This window comes from Aphidius gifuensis, linkage group LG2 (assembly GCF_014905175.1).
Source record: "Aphidius gifuensis isolate YNYX2018 linkage group LG2, ASM1490517v1, whole genome shotgun sequence".
Lineage (NCBI taxonomy): Eukaryota > Metazoa > Arthropoda > Insecta > Hymenoptera > Braconidae > Aphidius > Aphidius gifuensis.
The window spans coordinates 6,964,954-6,984,864 of NC_057789.1; the positions used below are offsets into that span (position 1 = coordinate 6,964,954).

General features: G+C 23.7%; 1 protein-coding gene across 5 annotated transcripts; it reads left to right on the top strand.

Moving 5' to 3' along the window:
• Window positions 1–811: 811 nt before the first annotated feature.
• On the top strand, window positions 812–18,113 carry LOC122848793 (cadherin-89D). Of its 5 annotated transcripts, none has more exons than XM_044147110.1 (23): window positions 812–854; window positions 1,324–1,474; window positions 5,313–5,442; window positions 6,431–6,561; window positions 6,658–6,816; window positions 7,649–7,757; window positions 7,958–8,160; window positions 8,716–8,844; window positions 9,588–10,539; window positions 10,678–10,839; window positions 10,992–11,169; window positions 11,893–12,151; window positions 12,338–12,641; window positions 13,109–14,778; window positions 14,936–15,148; window positions 15,249–15,337; window positions 15,428–15,511; window positions 15,590–15,658; window positions 15,727–15,924; window positions 16,491–16,703; window positions 16,772–16,948; window positions 17,207–17,616; window positions 17,919–18,113. In XM_044147110.1, the coding sequence occupies exons 3-23, from the start codon at window positions 5,340–5,342 to the stop codon at window positions 17,951–17,953; spliced, it is 5,847 nt and encodes a 1,948-aa protein (XP_044003045.1). In that variant the 5' UTR covers window positions 812–854; window positions 1,324–1,474; window positions 5,313–5,339; the 3' UTR covers window positions 17,954–18,113. The 5 variants fall into 5 exon arrangements, 4 of the variants coding, with proteins under 4 accessions (XP_044003045.1, XP_044003044.1, XP_044003046.1 ...); XR_006373485.1 differs by lacking the exons at window positions 812–854; window positions 1,324–1,474 and adding an exon at window positions 5,064–5,208 and having other exon boundaries at window positions 17,207–17,472; window positions 17,555–17,616; XM_044147109.1 differs by lacking the exons at window positions 812–854; window positions 1,324–1,474 and adding an exon at window positions 5,064–5,208.
• Window positions 18,114–19,911: the final 1,798 nt, after the last annotated feature.

The following is a 19,911-nucleotide window of genomic DNA, read 5'->3' on the forward strand; positions in this document are numbered from 1 at the left end:
AATAAAAAAAAAAAAACAATATAGAGCATGATAATATATTTTGAAGCTCCAAGTTTATGTGAACTTTCTTCGACCTTGTTTTTTTTTTTATTAATGATATCACGCAAATTCTCAAAAAATATATATAAATAAACAAGATAATTTATATGATAAAAATTTTAATAATCCAACGATTTAAAATTAACCCATTTATAAATCAAGTTCATAAAAATAATTCTCTATATTGTTTTCATATTTTTATAAATCATTTTTTATTTTCTTTTCAAAACTAATTATTATCAATAATTAGATTTGAGTGGATAAACACATGCTAAAGAAGAGATCATATGAGTAGAAAGGAACTTCGCTTGATGAGCAATAATCATATACAGTGATGATTAAAAAGTATTAGAAGAAGTGAGAACATCAAGCGATGGAGCATTTGTAAAAGCAAACACGAAGTAATCAAGTAAAGGTAAAGAGAGAAAGTACATACATCTTTCTTACAAACAAGTATTATTTTTTCATTTATTTTTATTGTTGTTGATGTTGTTATTGTTGTCAATATTGTTGGCTCGTGCGGTTAGCTCAGTGCATGCTCGGCAGTTGAGTTTACCAGGTGAATAATAAAACAAGAAAAATCACAGAGTGCGTTCAACCCGTGTACAATATAAACGAGTGTGTAATAATCTATGTACTTGTATATTTTATTATTTTTAAAGTGAAAATTTTGTGTGTTTTTTATATACTAAAAAGTGCAGCTGGATGATATTTTATTTTACAAAAATTATGACAACAAAAATGATCAAATTTAAATTATCCATAAATATTTATAATAAATAAAAAAAAAATATAAATACTACGTATAAATTGCAGTAAGTTTTGTTTATAAACTTTTTTTTTTTTTATTTATTTTGTCACATTTAAAAATTATTTTTTGTTATAAAAAAAAAAAGGAATTTTAACACTTGTTAAAAACACTTGCTTAAAAAAAATTTTATACTTGAATTTTTTTTTTTTTAGAATATTCTAGGTACGGATTTAAATGTTATATTAACGATGAATTTTTATTTTTTTTATTTTTTAATGAAAAATAATAATTTATGAAAAAACTTACATGCGCTTTTTTATGCTTTATCACGTAGTAAGTTCGTGTTCACTTGCACATCTTAGTTTACTCAAGTTTTTCAAAAGCATATAATTTTGATTTTTTTTTTTATCCATGTATAACTAAAATAGAGAATATGAAATGAAAGAAATGAATAAATATTTGTGTGTGAATCCATTGATCCCTGGATTTTATTACTTTTTTTATTTATTTTTTTTTTTCGTTTGGTTTATCAGTGTGGCACGTGAGTACTGGAATTATCCCACACTTTTTGGATTGAATGTCGAATAATAAATGTGTGGGTGCAGTATATATTGCATCGACTGAACGAAAATTTCGAGGACATTTACGATAGCCAGAGATTCGCAATCTGCATTCAAGGTCGAGGTCAGGAAAATTTAGTTTTCGTACAAAAAAACTTTTTCTTTTTCTTTATACACATGTATATTATGTACAAAATGTATTTAATTAAAAAGTTTTAAATTTAATATTGAAATAAAGATAAATAAAATACAAAAAATTAAAAACCCAGTCTACAATATGACAATTAAATTTACAAAAATTACTTTCACTCTTGAAATGATTTAAAAATAATTTTTTCTTCTTTGTAATTGACGTAATAACTATATAATTTTCGAGTTTGAAATAATAATATTTCGAAATAGACTATATTTCATATTTTCTGTGACAATATAATTTTAATTTTAACAAGACAATATTTAAATAAAAAACTTAAAATTTTTACAGTAATATCTCTTTATAACACCTGCAAAATTTATATTCAATTATTATTAGAGTCGAGGAAATTGTATAGAAAGGAGATATATACTTAACAACTGACCACGGGATAAACAAAATAATAAAGTTGCGTTCTATTAATCGCATAGAAAATATATTTATCTATCAAAAGATTTGAATAAATAAATATGAGGATGTGACAATTATGAGAAAGAAAGAGATAATAATTCAATCTCATATTAGTGCCTGAATATCAGTTTACAAATCCATCAATGTGAAAAAAAATTATAATTACAGAAAGGAAGAAAAAGTAATTTTAGACAGTATGAAAACAAATAAAATTATATAAAATACAACTTACGCATCGTTTCATTTCATAAATAGGTCAACAACTATTTTCTACTCTGATATTTTTTCATCAAAACTTCATGTCGCAATTATAGATCCTCACCCACTTAATTCTAATTGAGATTTTCCGAGTCGTCGAAGGCACATAAACTACATCTTTATCTTCTTCCTTTTCTTTTTGACTATATTATTTCAAAGTATTAGCCAAAGAACAATCAAACTGACGTGAAGAACAATAGTTAATTATTTGTTTTCTTTTCACCATAACTTTTTGTTATCATTATGCGAATAAACTAAATTAAACATCTCAATAAACTTTATATCAGATTAATAATTATAATATCATTAAAAAAAATTAATTTACATTTTTTATTTTCAATAGAAATTCACAGAGAAATGACAAATTAATTTTATTTCTATGAAATTCATCAAATTACTTTATCCATTGTTAAATAATGAATTTAAAAAAAAAAAAAAATCAAAAATAAATATACTCTTAAAAATAATAAAAATAAAAAATATTAATTACTGTAATAAAAAAAAGAAAATGATGAAAAATATTTATAACAAGGAAAATGTGTAAAAAAAAAAAATAAAAGAAAAATATTTTTTGATTTCTTTTATGATATATTTTTTATTTATTTATTTTATTTCAATTCGAATGTCATACTAAAAAAAATTTATCAAACCAAAGGGATAAAAAAAAAAGAATCAGTTGAAAAGATATTGAAAACATTGGATGCACTACAAAAGCCAAAATAAAGATGTTTGAAAAAAGAAAAACAAAATACATAAAAAAAAAAAAAAAAAATCAATGCCTTGTTGAAAATAAGAGCAGGATTAAAAAGATGACGGTCAGGGTCATCACCTTGCTCTTCTCAAAATCTCAATTTGTCCATACACCAACATCAAGAAATCTTGAGTGTTTTTATCCCAGCTTAAATTGCCATCTATATATATAAAATATAAACTATTTGATTTAAAATTTTCAGTAAAAAATCACACTTGATATTTTATTTTTTCTACAGATATTTTGTTATTCCTAAGGTGTTTCTATCAAAACTGAATTTAATTTTCTATTCACTCTGACGAGAAAGCAACTTTTGAAGACTTTTCAATCGATCTTACGTTGAAAGAGACATTTGAAAAAAAAAAAATAAAAAACTATTTTTATTCTTTATTTTATTTACTCAGATGAAAGCTCAATATTTTTTTTTTTTTTTTAGCTTGTTTTATCAGTGATTGTTTATTGAAAAAATAGTTTATCTATTATCTTGTTAACTGCTGTTGCTTGACTCTGTATAACGGTGTCCTCGACAAGTAGTGATCAAGTGTTGTACAAACAATTTTAAACTTAACTACTTTTTGCATATAGTATCCTGTTTATCCGTGTATACACATATTAATATTATTATAAACTTTAAATATTTTCACAAACATTTTCAATATGCTTTGATTTATTCATCCTGGCATTGTTTGAATAATTTTCTTTTCAACTTTATTTTATTTTTCTTTTTTTATTTAAATATTCTCACAAAATAAATATGATAAATCTCATTCAAACTAGATAAATGAAATATTAATATTCAAATAGATAATAGACAATGAATTATTATTTTTTTTGTAAATTAAAAATAATATTTATTTCAAATTAAAATTTCATTGAAATTTTTATCAATTGATTTTCCCATCGGGAGACTGTGAACCAGGAAATATTATTTATTATTTATTTGAATTTTTTTATGGTTGGCAATTGGTTCAGATGTATAACTTTCACGAGACTATGGACATTAGCAAAAATATTTATTAACAAGTAAATTAAAGTGATAATAGTTTATCGTATTAATTACGTAATAATTTTCTTTGTAAATATTAATTAATATATTTTATTATTAAATGTATATTATATTTAATTTATTTAAACTTTAAAAGGATGAAACACGCGAAAATATAAATTATTTTCCAATTTACTAAACCATTTAATCAAATAAAAAAAAATAATAATGATGAAATGAGTTTTGAAGTAATAACTCAGTAGTAAAATGAATTAATCATCCACTCAAATATAATTATAAAAAAAGGAGTAAAAAAAAAAAAAATCTACCGAGATTTAAATTTAAATAAATTACACAAAAAAAAATAAAGGATTACTATTTTTTTTTTTTTTATGAAATATACTCCACCTTGTGCTCCACACTTGTTTTCTCTGACGAATAACTTTCAAATATAATTCAACGAATTCAATTGAGTATAACGCCTAGTATTAATTCCAGTATATCCACATACATATAAATAATATATTAAAGTAGGTAAAGAGAGTAGAAAAAGGAAAAAAAAAATTGAGATAATATCTTGAATATAAAAAAACTAAAAACAAGTTTGATGTATAAAATGTTTGTTCTCAACAAACAATCAGGTTGAACTTTTTTTTTTTTTTTGTCATCATAATGAAATTGATAATTGGATATTGATGTAATAAAATGTCATATTTAATAATTTATTACAAAGTCTGATCTATTGAAATAAATATGAAATAAATATATTTATTGCAATGTATATTTTTGAAAGGCGAAAGGATGAGTTCCGGAAATATTACAAATATTTGTAACTGTTACATTAAATTGTACGACAAATAATAATATTTAATTTATAAATACTATATGTGAGATTGTAAAATATTATTTGAAATATAGTTTTGTCAATTTTATATATTTTTTATGCATGCAATTATTCCGTTCAGTGAGGAATTAATCGAACACAAAAAAAAAAAAAGTAAAGGTGTACTTCATACGAGATATGGAGAGTCATTGGAAGGAACGAATTGACCATTGGTGAAGTTTATATACAAGCAGGATCACATTAACTAGCACTATTCAGTCACTCGTGAAACGCGAAACTGGACGAAAGTTTTTATATTTTTTTATATCATTTGTGGCAAGTTGAAAGTGTTTCGTGAATATATATTTATTTTTTTTTTAAAAGAAACAAAAAAAAAAAAAAAAAGAAAGAGTCTTGTGATTTACTTAGTGCTAATTGTAAATAATTAAAATTGAAATTAATAATAATAAAAGAAACGAGTCTTTTGAAAGTATCAAAAATATTGATTAATATTTTTTTAAATAAATTTTTAAAATTTCAGAATTAATTTCCATGCAGATCTTTCAATATGAAATTCACACGACGAAAAGGGGAATTTTTTTTTTCAAATAAAATATTTAAATATTTTATTGCTGGGATATTTGTTTTAACTTGGATAAATTGTGCAACAGGTTAGTGAAATTATTTATAAATCAAATAATATATTTATTTAAAATTAATATAAATTTTTAAAAAGTAAATTTTATTTTTGGAGTAAATTTATTTATGATTTATGAATATATATTTTTCATTTTGAGCTATAATTAAGAAATAATAAAATTCAATGAAACGCGAAAAATGAATACTTAAATGAAGAAAAACCGTAATTTAAAATTTACCATACTTTTAAAATGAAAATTTTTTAAAACTTGGTATTTAAAGTTGCCATGTATAGAACAAAAAAAAAAAAAAAAATATATAATAACAGTAAAGCTGATGATAAATGACTTCCGATAATACAAAATTAATATAAACTGTAGTTAAGAGTGACTCGGTAATCTCTTCTGAATAAAATACACCATGAAAACAGTATTACAGTAATCAGAAAATTCAGCAAACGCATAGAGCCTTTCTCTGAACAAACTATAATCACCACCACGTGGCAATGAAAGTAAAAAAAAAATTTAAGACACAAACTAAACTCTTAATACGTAATTCGAAACAAGTCAACAACTAAAAATAAAAAAAAAAATATTAAACATACAAACAAACTTTGACTTATCATACAGTTTTGCAACAAAAAAAAAAAAAATGGAAAAGTTGAAGAAAAAAAAAAGTTTTGAATATAAAAAGATAAAAAAAAAAAATAATAATAATATTAATTTTCATTTGATATAGTTCAAGTTTGATGATGCAATTTTATTTTAAATTATCTGAATTATTTCTATAGAAATGCCACTGACAAATAAATTTAAAATTGAAAAGAGAATATAAAAGAGAGTGATTTTTCGGATTTTATTTTTCTTCAATATTCCATTCTCAATTGATAGTATTATTTCTTAAAAATCATTGTCAGTATATATTCTATTTCTATGTCAAATATTACCGGAAATATTGACAAGTAAAAAATTTTAAAATTCTGTTTTATTGATTTATAAATTTGTGATATTTTTTTATTAGGATGTCAATTTTATCCAGTTGGTGAATATTTAAAGTTCATCAGAGTACCTGAAAATTTAGCAGTTGGTGCTGAAGTATTGTCTCTTGAAGTTCATCCACGTACTCAATTAACAATCATTCCAATTGACCAGGTTCATTGATAAAAAAAAATCACATAATCTTTTATTATTAAAATAATATTTTTAGCGAATTTTTTTGTAATAATAATTGTAATATTTTAATGTCAGGAAGAAGATGCTAAATATTTTTCTTACAAGGATGTTAATGAGACTCATATATCTGTGATACTTTCACAATCACTTGATAATTTAATTGATTCTGGATATTCAAGGAACATTCTGAAGTTTCGTTTTCTTTGCGATTACTCAGACACTGCTAATTCACTGGTAAGTACAATAACCCAAAAGATTTATCAATAAGACTAGGAAAAAAAAGCTTAAAGGTTCTACCAAAAGTAGTTAAAATGATAAAAAATAATAGTAGTTGAAACAATTGATTGGTAGGATTATTTTACGGGTGGCTAAACACAAAAAAACATGGACCCGACGAGACAGAGCAATGAACGCATTACTTTATAACATCATCAACCTTAGTATCATTAAATTAACAATTTACCAATCATAATAATATTGATTTATTTAAACAATTTTATTATCAATATTAAAAAGTTTTATAAAACTTTAACAAATGAGTGATTTAAAGTTTTTTATTTTTTTTTTTTTTGCAACACATTTAACAAACCGTGATGAAAAAAAATTGAAAACTCATTCTTTCGTTGAAAAAATAATAAAAAAAATAATTTTATTTGTCATTTTAATTGTTTATCTTTTTATTTTTTTTTTTATATTAATTTATTTTACTTTTTTTAATGTATCTTGAAATGAAAAAACAAATATTTAACTTACTTTCCCCTGTGATCGCAAAAATTTTAAAAGCGTTACAATTGTGTTAAAGCATGTATAAATTGAAAAATAAAAATGGTAAAAATAAAGATATAAATGAAAACTACAATAAGAAAAAAAAAAAATCTGTGCACGTGATGGAAATAAATTTTTTTAAAAAAAAGAACAATACACACCTTCAGAGCGTGACGAGTAATAGAGATATCGCGTGTGAATTTTCATCTAATAATAATTTAATTTAATTTTTGAAATGAAAATTTATTTGATTTAAATTTTAATAAGTTCAAAAAAATAATCAAAATTTTTATAAATATAGATTTCTTCTCATTTGTCGATGACTGTTTACGTTGAAGATGTCAATGATCATACACCACAATTTATTGGAGCACCTTATAACGTGGCTGTTGATGAATTGACACCACCAGGTAAAAAAAAAAATTATACTTATTAATAAACAATTAAATGCAAATATTTACGCAATTGTAAAACATAATTTGTATTTATGTAGAGTTAAATAATCTTGATAATATTTTGATATAATTGTTTTCATATTATCTGCTGATTAATAATTATTTGCATGATGATAATAAATATTGAAATATTAACTATAATAATTGCTCAATAGGTACAATAATATTTCGTGGAATTAATGCATTTGATGGTGACAAAATAAACACACCAAATAGCGATGTGCATTATGCGATAGTGAGAGGTAATGAGGATGATAAATTTTCTCTCGAATCTGGTCATCGAACTGCTTTAATCCTTCGAAAATCACTCGACTATGACAATGGTGATAGAAAATATCAGCTCGTTATAACAGCAACAGTAAGTTGAATTTTTTTCTAAATATTTATTTTAAATAAATAATAAAGGTTATTAAATTTTCAATGATAATTACTTTCTAATAAAAATTACTGTGCAATTTGTGTATTTAAAATTATGATTTTTTTTAAAGCTGGTTATCCATGCATGTACTTATCACAACTATATGATATTAATCTTATATTTTTATTTAAATATCAATATGTTTTATCTATCTAGGGCAATAAAAAAAAAATTGTCAGCAGTGTGTAGTTGATATTTCAAAGTGATGTAATCGATTTATATTAAAACTCTCAAGTGTCTACAAACACAAACAAAAAAAAAACAATCAAAAAGACAAAAGAAACATTAGATAAAAGCCAATAGCTTCTTATAGAATGATAAACAACATAGTTGAAGATAAATATTATGATTAAAATATTTACTAGAGTATTCTACAAGCGTAAAATTTTAATCTACTAAAATATTAAGTGGCAAATGAGATCTTGAGTCAATGAATTAATTCAACTCGTTCAATTTATTGTGTTTATTTTTTTAATTATTATATTTAACCAACAGGATCGTGGTACACCAGTTAGAAGTGCAAATACAACAATTATTATTAACGTGATGGACAATGATGACCTTGCTCCAAAATTCACTCAAGACACGTACAGAGCAAAAATATACGAGACTTATCCTTTTCCGGTGAGTTGCATCCTTGGTGGAAATATTTCTCCGCTATTTTTTCACTTTTTTCCGAAAATAACCCATGGTTGGAGAAATGGCAAATAAATTTCTCCGACCTTTCTCCACCTAAAATTTATTCCGACTTTTTTTTAACTTTTTCAATTTTTCCAAAAAACAAAAACATTATTAATTTTTGAGTAATTATTAATTCTTGGTATGATGATGTTCATTTTTTTTTGGAAAAACTAAAAATTCGAAGACACTTTTTTCAAAAAAGTTGATATAAGTACCTACAATGTATATCAATATTATATATGTATATTGATATTGTATTATATTTATGTTAATTAATGTCATGAGCATTTACAAGGAACATACTATTGGGAAAAAACTTCTTTTTATATTCTTCGTTATTTTAATTGAAAAAAAATTTTAAAAATATAAAACTAAAAATGATGTTAATTTAAATGAATCACCAAGAAAAACAAAATCACATGATAAAGAAAATGTAAATCATTTAAATTAACATCATTTTTAGTTTTATATTTTTATTTTTTTACCATCTTAAAGTCTTGAGATTAAAAAAATAAAAAAATAAAAATTGAAAGGAATTGTTATAAGAAAAGCTTGAAAAGAATAAAAAATTCAAACGGAATAAATGATGAAATACATAAAAAAAGAAAAATATCTAGTTCTCGATTTAATGGGAAGAAAAAAAAAGAAATTTATTATAAATTTTTTTTCATTTTTTTGTCATTTAGAGAAGCTCGATTCATACAGAGATACACTTCGACAATCCAATATCAGCAAAAGACCAAGACACATCAATAAATACACCGATAAAATATACTATAATGACTGGTAATGAACGTGGATTATTTAAAATAAATTCACAAAATGGTAGTTTATATCTTCAACGTCCAATTGATATTGATAATGAAAAAATTCCAAACAATACATTTCATTTACAAATTCATGCAATGCAAATTGATAGTCCATTAAAGTATGATAACGCAAGAGTTGAAATTGAAATACTTGATTTAAATGATAATTTACCTGTATTTGAAGTTGAAAATTATAACATAAGTATTGTTGAAAATTTACCAAATGGTTTTAGTGTTTTACAAGTTGTTGCAACAGACAATGATCAAGGTGATAATGCTGAATTTATTTATCAATTAAATGACACATCTGGTGGTTTTTTAATTGATGAAAAAAGTGGTTGGTTAACTGTTAAAGATGAGCGTGTATTAGATCGTGAAAAAATATCATTTTTAAAAATGTTTGTTTATGCTGTTGAAAAAAAAAAAAGTGTTGTACAAAAAATTAATGGTAAATCATCAGTTGAAGTTGAAGTAACATTACTTGATGCTAATGATAATAATCCAATTTTTTTACCAACAAATATTTATGAATTTACAACAAAAAGTCATGTTAAAATTGGAACTGTTATTGGACAAGTACATGCTGTTGATAATGATCTTGGTAAAAATGGTGTTGTGAGATATGGTTTACAAAAAACAAGTGGTAATAGTAGTTATGTTAATATACCATTTTCTGTTAATTCACGTACGGGTATTATAAGTGTTTCTGATACTCCGCTTACTGAAGGACGACATGCAATATTTGTTGATGCAACTGATCAACCAGTTAATCCAAGTGAAAGAAGATTTTCATTGGCTGTTGTTACGATTGATGTGTTTCCTCCAGGTGGTATGTTTAATAATAACATTCGTTTTTTCTTTATACACTTAATATATTTTCATGAAAAAATATAATGTTTAATATAAATTCCAATAATTTTTTTGTCTAATAAAAATTATTTATTAAATTATAATTTATTTCTATCAGAGGATAAAATGTCAATGCCTGACTTTGTGGGTTCACCGTATGAATTTTGGGTTGGGGCAAATGTTCCAATTGGTACAAGTGTTGGACAGATTCGTATCAACGAAGCAGTCAAAAAAAAAAATCATATCGTCTACGATTTACTTCACAGCTATCGTGAAGGAGGTAAATAAAAAAAAAATATTAAATATTTATATGAAAAAAAAAAATGGAAAATAAATAACTTTATTATAACTTTGCCATTAATAAAAAATCAATTTGCCCAACTACTCATCAAGCAATGTATAAATAAATGAAATTGAAAAATTAATTTTCAGTTCCATTTGCGGTGGAAGAACAAACAGGCACCATAACAGTCATTGATAAAATTGAAAATTATGTTAAAAAATTATTTGATTTTGAAGCTGTTGTTACGAACGAAAGAGATTTAATGCTTGTTACAAATGTCTCAATTCATGTTGTTAATCCAAATGAAAATCGTGATTTATTTATAAAGTAAGTTAATCAATAATTATTTCCATATATATATTTTTAAATAATTCTTACAAAAATCACTGACTAGCATAAAAGAAAAAGTAAAAAAAAAATTAATAATAATAATTTAATTGACAATCAGTACTGCACGAAATGTAAAATTAATATTCTCAGGGACATGCAATTTTAAAAAATGGATCAATAAAAAATAAATTATGTTAAAATATCATGTGATGTATTTAAATTCTCTTTTTCAAGAATATCATTTCGTTAGAATGAAAAAAAAAAAAAATATATAAAAAATCGACATTGCCGCGGGAAATGTGTAACAAGAAAATTTTTTATTCCTTCGAGAATTCATTGTAGCATATCAAGATTATAGAATATTTACGTGCAATGTATCTGATAAATATAATAATGATATTATTAAGATATAGAAATTTTAAATTTTACAAACCGCACGTACATAGTATATTATATAAATTTTATTGTAGATGCAGTTATAATAAGATGAATTTTAAAACACTCAACATGCTCTGATAGTCAATAGCTGTCGAACAAATTTACGATAAAAATTTAAATTTAACATTAAATTGTTATAATAAAAATAAAAGATAAAAAGAGTAAACAAAAATATTATAAATAAAATTGTTTTTTTTTAAATTTTTTTTAGATATAAACATAGAAGAAAAAAAAAAAAGAAAAAGATATAATTTTTTTAAATTGTTATTTTTATAATTTTAGAGGTACAACAAAAGCTCCATTGGTATTTCACACAAAAGAAAATAGTCAAGATGCATTTATTGGACAAGTACTTCCACGTAATGTTACAAACGCAACGAAAAATATACGTTTTCTTATCGCCAATCAACGTGATGTGCCTGATATAAAAATAACTGAGGACGGTGAACTCTATACTGTCGGTGGTCTTGACCGTGAAATGAGAGAAAATTACAGCATCACTGTAATTGCCGAGACAACGAGGGGCCTCAGGGTTTTTCAAGTTAGTTTATTATTTATTTTATAAGATCAATATCATTCGTTAATTTTACTTTTTTTCATTTCATTTAGTTTTTTTTTTTTGTTTTAATTTATTTTTTTATTGTCTTGATAATAATTCATCATCATTATTTAGTTTGTTTGTTTTTCTATAATTATTTATTTGTTTTTTTTTTTTTTTTAAATAAAGGTTACTGTTGTGGTAGACGATGTCAATGATAATCCACCAGTATTTGATTCATTAATGTACGTGGGACGAATCAAGGAAAACAGTAGAATTGGAACAGAAGTGATACTTGATAAAAAAATAACAACTCACGATATCGACAGTTCTATCAACAGAAATTACAGTTTAATACTTGAAGGTGATGACAATAAACAATTTACAATTGATCAAAAAACAGCAAGAGTTTATTTCAATGGTATGGAAAATAATTTGTTAGATAGAGAAGAAAAATCAACTTATGAATTGCAAATTGTTGCAACTGACAACAGTAAGTGAAAGTTACTATTTGTATTAAATTTATTTAAACTGTTAGATAAATAATAATTATCAAATTATTATTTATATATATTTTTTTTTAATATATAATGTAATTCATGTATGTGACAAAAATGTAAAAGTGAACTTGTTTTTCTACTTTAAAGGCCTTCAGGATAAATAATTATTTAAAAATAAAAAAAAAAAAAAACATTAAGTATTTATAGAAAGTTTAAAATAGTGAACGTAAAAATTTAAATTATAGATATATATTTATTTGAAAAAATTAAAAAAATATTTATTTAATTGAATGTAATTTTAAATTAATTATAACTACTTGTTATTTTTGTTATTGTTCAAGTGAAGTAATAAAATTAGAGAAATCAGTTGCAGTTCACTTGAAACCACAAGTGTTGCATATTTTTTTTTTTTTCAAGTTTCTTTGTAAAATAATTATAAATAAACTTTCTTTATTTTTAGTAAATCCAAAATCATTGGCTAAATTGACAATTGAAATTGAAGAAGAAAATGATAATGCTCCAGTATTTACAAAAATGATTGTGACTCCAAATTACGATATAAAAGTATCAGAAGAAATAAATCATGATGATAAATTTAACTATCATAATTCACCAATTTTAAATGTTCCTGAAAATTCAACAATAGGTACAATGATTGTACGTCTTTTGGCCAATGACAAAGATGAAATTGACAATGGAAAAATAACATATGCAATTGTAAATGAAACAATAATGACAATTGATAGAAAAACAAATATAAAATCACATTTTATAATTGATAAAAAAACAGGTGAATTATTTGTATCACGTGTCTTACCACCAGGTTTGAAATTTAATCTTAAAATAATTGCCAAAGATTCAGCAAATCAAACTGATAGTATAACAATAAAAATAATAATTATTGACATTAATGATCATTCACCAGTATTTAAAAAATCTTGGTATGAATTTAATATACCCGAGGGTATTTATACAAGTTATGAACTTGGTGAAATAACAGCAACTGATATGGATATGAATGAAAATGCAATAATAAATTATCAAATAAATTCAACAATAAATAATGATTTATTAAATTTAATATTTGATATTGATTCAACAACTGGAATAATAACTGTAACTGGAAAACTTGACCGTGAAATATGTGATAGATATAATATTATTATTATTGCATATGACAATGGTAAACCACGTATGAGTTCAAGTGGAAATGTTGCAATAAATGTCTTGGATACAAATGATAATCCACCAGTATTTTATGGCTATACTGATATTATTTATACTCATAATAATGATAAATATATTAATAATAATAATGTTGAATTACCAATATATTATGCATCAATAAATGAAAATACAAAAATTGGTACAATTGTTACTCGTGTTTATGCAAATGACAGTGATTTTATTGGTAATGGTAATGGTTTAATTTTATATGATTTATCATATTTAATTGGTGAAAAACAATTTTTTACAATTAATAGTAAAGATGGTGATATAACAACAATTACAAAACTCAATTATGAAGATAAAAATTTTCATAATTTGACAATAATTGCACGTGATTTAGGATCACCAAGTCTTACCTCAACAGCATTTGTTTATGTTGAGATTGTTGATGTTGATGAACCACTAGATTATGATGATAAACTTTCAAACAATAAGCCAGTATTTCAACATCAATATTACGAAGTTGAAATTGAAGAAAATTCAATAGTACCATTAACATTATTAAAATTAAATATTTCAATGTTACATAATAATAATCAAAGTCAAAATTATAAATTTAGTATTATATTTAATGATAATGATACTGAGTTAAATGATTATTTTAAAATTGATTCTAATAATGGTACATTGATATTGATTAAAGAAGTTGATAGAGAATATAGAAATAATTATGAATTTAAAGTTAAAATTGATTGGCAAAAAAGTGGTCGTGGTATACCTGTTGTTATTTATCCAATAACAGATAATAGAATAAGTGATTTAGATATTAATGAAGCAAAAATTATTATACGTGTCAAGGATATAAATGATAATGCACCAAGATTTAGGACAAAAGGACGACCTCTCCTTGCAGCAATTGGTACATCCATCAATTATGGCCATGAAATTATAAAAATTGAGGTAGACACTTTTTTTTTTTTTATTTAAAACAAAGTTTAAATAGTTTTTTTAAAGAATATTATTATTATGATGATGATGATGATCATCATAAGTATGTGTAAGAGTAAAGAAAAAAATAAAATTGACATATAAAAATAATGAGTTTCATTTTTTATAGGCTGAGGATCCAGATGAGGGAATAAATGGTGAAATAAGATATCAAATTCTTGGCCATGATGATGCACTACGTTTTGCCATTGACCCATTAACTGGTCAAGTGCGATCGGTGAGTACATTTTATCAGGATGCCGGACGAGTTTTTGGCTTTGATGTCAAGGCAACTGATCTTTGTGGCTCGGAAAATGGAAGAAGTAGTATAGTCAATGTTTTTGTAAGTATTAAAAAACTTTTTAAATTCAAGTGTAAACATATTGAGAATTATAATTTTATTGTCTAAAACTTTTTAAATATAAATTTTTTTTGTATTTTAGGTTTATGTTGTTGATGATAATAAACAAGTGGTAATGGTATTGGGTCAAAAACCAATTGAAATTGAATATCAAATTGGAGAAATAACACGGTAAAATTATTTATAAAATTTTAATTTTTAAATATTATTTTGTGTATATTAATTAATTTAAAAATAATTGGATTTTTTAATTTTTTTTAGTGCATTACAAAATGTGACGGGTTTAGATGTTAGGGTGAGAAAATTAGAGCCACATATTGAAAAAAATCTTATTGATACAACAAGGTTTGCCAATTAATAAATAATAATTTTTTTTTTAAATTATAATTAGCTAATATTTATTTGTATTTTATTTTTTAATAGCACTGATGTTTATCTGTACGCTGTTGATCCAGTCTTGAATGTCATGGTTGAAATGGATAATCTAAATAGGTATATAAATTTTTATTGTGTACCCAAGTAAATTGAAAAATATATTTATGTTAAAATATTCTTGACAGTGTATTTAGAAAAAAAAAGAGTGAAATTAAAGGTGAACTTGAAAAATATCGTCTACTTGATATCACTGGAAATTCAATGAGACGTCAGCATTATTTAATGTCCACACTTGAAATGGGTGCGATTTTACTTGGATGTGTTATTTTCTTAGGAGCATTGATTATTGCCTCTTGTATTGCTTGTATTCGACGAGGCAAAAGGTATGTGTTTTTTTCTAAATTTTTTCATCTATTTTTCTATTCAACTTACTCTTCAACAAAAAAATTAAATTAAATTTATATATGAGTTTAAAATTTAAATAAAAATTTAACCATGAAGATTCGCATGTTGAAAAAAGATACAAAAATTTTTCATCTATTTAGATAAAATTTTAAAATAAAAATTAAATATATAATATCAAGTGAATACATGCATAAAACAGCTTCGATATTTTAAAATAAAATTTTGCATTTTATATGTACTCTTGAGTGATGCACATGCGTTGCACTATGTTTATATATTTTTAACATAATATAAAAGAATTTAAAATATTTTTTTATTTATTATTTTTTATAAATAAAGTAGTAAATAATTCTATTTAGTTAAAGTTTTAAAACAGTGCATGCTTTAAATTCTTCTTAAAACTTTTACAACATAATATATATACTAAAAAGTTTTTCAAGTTATCAAGGGTATCTTTATATCATTTTATGTTAAATTAATATTTGTAATTATGAAAATTTTAATACAGAATGTTAAATAAAAATTAATTTACTTTTTGTTATAGACACTGCCGTGATCCACCTTTAGGTGCTGCGATGTTTCCAGCTGGTGGACCAGTTGGTTTTGCATTGACTGAGCAAAGCACATCACTGGGAAAACCATCTCTATTTCCAGCTTTTGTTGATGGACTACGTTATTATCCAGAGCCATTTCCAAATGATGAAAGAAGGCTCAGTATTTGTGAACATGAGCCTGGCTGTGTTCAACACAATCCATGGTAAATAATATAAAAACTTTGTTTGTTTTTTTTTGTACTACAAAGTTATTAATATGAATTAATTTTAGCCGATCTCGTAGTTGTGGAATGACCAAGAAAATACCACAAATTTCTAGTGTAAATAGTGCAGGATGCCATAAGTCTTCAGTAGCTTCACTTCACTCGAGTGGACAAGATTCTGGAATAGTAGCACGTCCATGTCACTGTGGCCATTCATCGAGTCCTTCAAGTACTGATAGCAGCAAGTTCGTATTATAATTCTTATCAAAATTATTATTATTATATTATATAAATTAATTTTATTTTAAATTTGGCTTTTTACATCAAAATTCCAATGGTTTTACTTAATTTTAGTTTACCCTTTACTCGTGGAAATATACAAAGTAATTTTTCAAAGTATTTAACTTTAATAATTTAACATTTTATCCATCAAATTTAAATGTATATATAAATTTTTTTCCTTTTTTTTTTTTCTATTTTCTTTATCCTATTAAAATTCTTAGGATAATGAATATGGAGATATTGCGTTCCAGTAGCTATGAGGATTCCCTGAAGTCACTACATCGAAATAGCCTGAGTAATGAACAATCCTCTCGGGGACATGATACCACTGTGATTGGAGATAGTGGAGCTGTTGGTGAACATCAAACAGTCAACAAAAATAAACGACAAAGGTTACATCATACTTTGTCAAATGCAGATGTAATATATGATCGAGATACAAGCTTACACAGAGAAATGCGATATCGTAACAACAATGAAAAATTATGTAATGGAAATTTTCATCATGATAATAATAATAATAATAAAAATAATAATCATCATCATCATCAAAAGCATCATATTTCTAGGACAATGATTCGTGAGCATCCCACTGGGGGTAATGATAGTGTCAACGTTGTCAGGTTACATGGTTGGTGTGATAAAAAAAATTATTATAATCATTAAAATAATTAAAAAACTTTAAACACTATTTAATTGACAAATAGATAAAATTTTTAGTTTAATTTTGTAAAATTATTATGATTATTTCTACTTGTTAGTTTAGAAAATATTTATTGTATTATATATATTTTTTTTAATCGACAAAATATTTAAAAATTTTATATAATTTAGTTTTTTTGATAGTAAAATAAAAATATAAAAAATAGATTATTATTACTAGTATTTTAATAAATTTTTTAATATTTAAAATTGTTTAAATATTTATTTCAGGACGAGCTGGGTCGAGCCACTCACTGTATTGGTAAAAAATGTATTATATAATTAAAATTTAATTACTAGTAAGCCAAATTATTTCAAAAGTCATTTAAATGGTTACATAAGTCAATTAAATTTTTCTAGTTTTATTTTTTTTTTTTAAATAAAAATTGACATTGAATAAAAATTTAAAAAATAAATGTTTTAATTAAACTGGGTATTAATTTATTCTTTGTATAAAAATGAAAAATATTGTATGAATTAAATTAACATAATTTTATGTAAATCAATTAATAAATTATTTATTAATTAGTGTATTATTAAAATATAAATTTTGTAACAATCAATTATAATGAATCTATGAAAAAATGGTAATTAAAAAGCATTTTATCCTTGACATTATGAAAAAAAAAAAGAAAGAAAAACCTGAAAGTATCTGAACAATACTGCTGGTTAGGAAGAAGTCAAGGTGGCAAATGGGAAACAATTACAATTAGAGCATACGTATAAGAATATATATTTTTTTTAAAACCAGTTTATTTTATTTATTTTGTGGTACGACAAAGAATTTACCCCCACGAGTATTGCAATAATGATGGTCCATTTACTAGGTTTCTTTGTCTAATTGGTATACGAGTCCGGGGACATTTTAATCGTCTATTGGACTTAAATATCTGTGAAAGTGTGGGCGAAACTCGTAAATTGTTCAGCAAAAAATATTCGAGGACATCAAATAAAAAGTAGAACAAAAACTTTTTTTTTTTACAAGGCTGTTATCATATGCCAAATTTAAATATTTCGTTTTTTTTTTTTTTAAATGAGTTTCTTTTATAAAATTAATGACACCTCCAAAAATAATTTTACAAGACTATATTAATTTTAATTTTTTGTAATTAAATATATTTATCAATTTATTATACATATCAGTAATTTATTTTTATCTATAGACATGATTACTTATCAAAAATTACAAACTCACTAGTTTTTATTATTTTAATTTTTTTTTTATTTTTTATTGGCACTTTTTTGTCTCAAGTGTCTGAATGATGAATGACTAATGATTGCCATTGTAAAGTTTCATTAATCAGTTGATATAAAAAAGTTGATTTTATTTCAAGACAAGAAAACTGATGGAAAGCTTGAAGAATTTCATCATTACGTAGTTGTATCGATGACCCTGATTTTTCAACAATTAATATTATTTTTTAACTTTATAAACTTTTTTTAAATGATTAATTTTTTTTACATGATAATTTTTAATCGTCATTTAATGACACATATGTCAATGATTTTTTTTTTCATTGTTTTCTTATTAAGAAGTTTTATATTTGACGTCAATCGAACACAAGGTGCGATATGTTGCATGGGAATAAAAAAATTAAAATTTTTAAATGCCCAGGAACTTTTAAAGGTAACGACAACTTTGACCTGATTTCTTTGGTTTCTTTATTTAACAATTTTTTATTTTTTTCTTTATTAAGTTGAAGCAAGTAGTTTTATTAAACTAAGATAAAAAAAAAATAAAAAATAAAATAATTATAATAAATAGAAAAGCTCAGTCTCTTCTAGTACAGCCGATAGAACGAACGTATCTTTTTCTTGTTTTTCATTTATTTATTTAACAACAAACGCTCAGCTGGAAAATTATAAAAAATTGCTAATATATAAAATAAAACTCCCTGAATATTATCCACCATATGAATTTCCAATCGAAACTTTTTTTGTTAAATAAATAAATACAGAATGTCAATCTCTCAGTTGATTTATTATGATAAATATATTACTATGTAGTCATAGTGTCACTAAATCTGGCCATAAATAGCCCCTTGGTATAGTAAAAAAAAATAATAATAATAAAACAAACAAACAATCATGTCGATGATGATACCGCAAGTTGTTTTCTGACTATTAAATAACTTATAAAATAAAAAAATTCAATTTACAAATAACGCCATGAATTTTGACGATCAAAAATCTGTGTGGTGTTGAAATAAATGAGAATAATAAA

Coding starts and splice junctions, on each gene's coding strand:
- LOC122848793 (XM_044147110.1), top strand. CDS start 5,340: ATGAAATTCACACGACGAAAAGGGGAATTTTTTTTTTCAAATAAAATA. Junction 5,443..6,430: donor TTGGATAAATTGTGCAACAG/GTTAGTGAAATT, acceptor TTTTTTTATTAG/GATGTCAATTTTATCCAGTT. Junction 14,779..14,935: donor ATGAAATTATAAAAATTGAG/GTAGACACTTTT, acceptor CATTTTTTATAG/GCTGAGGATCCAGATGAGGG.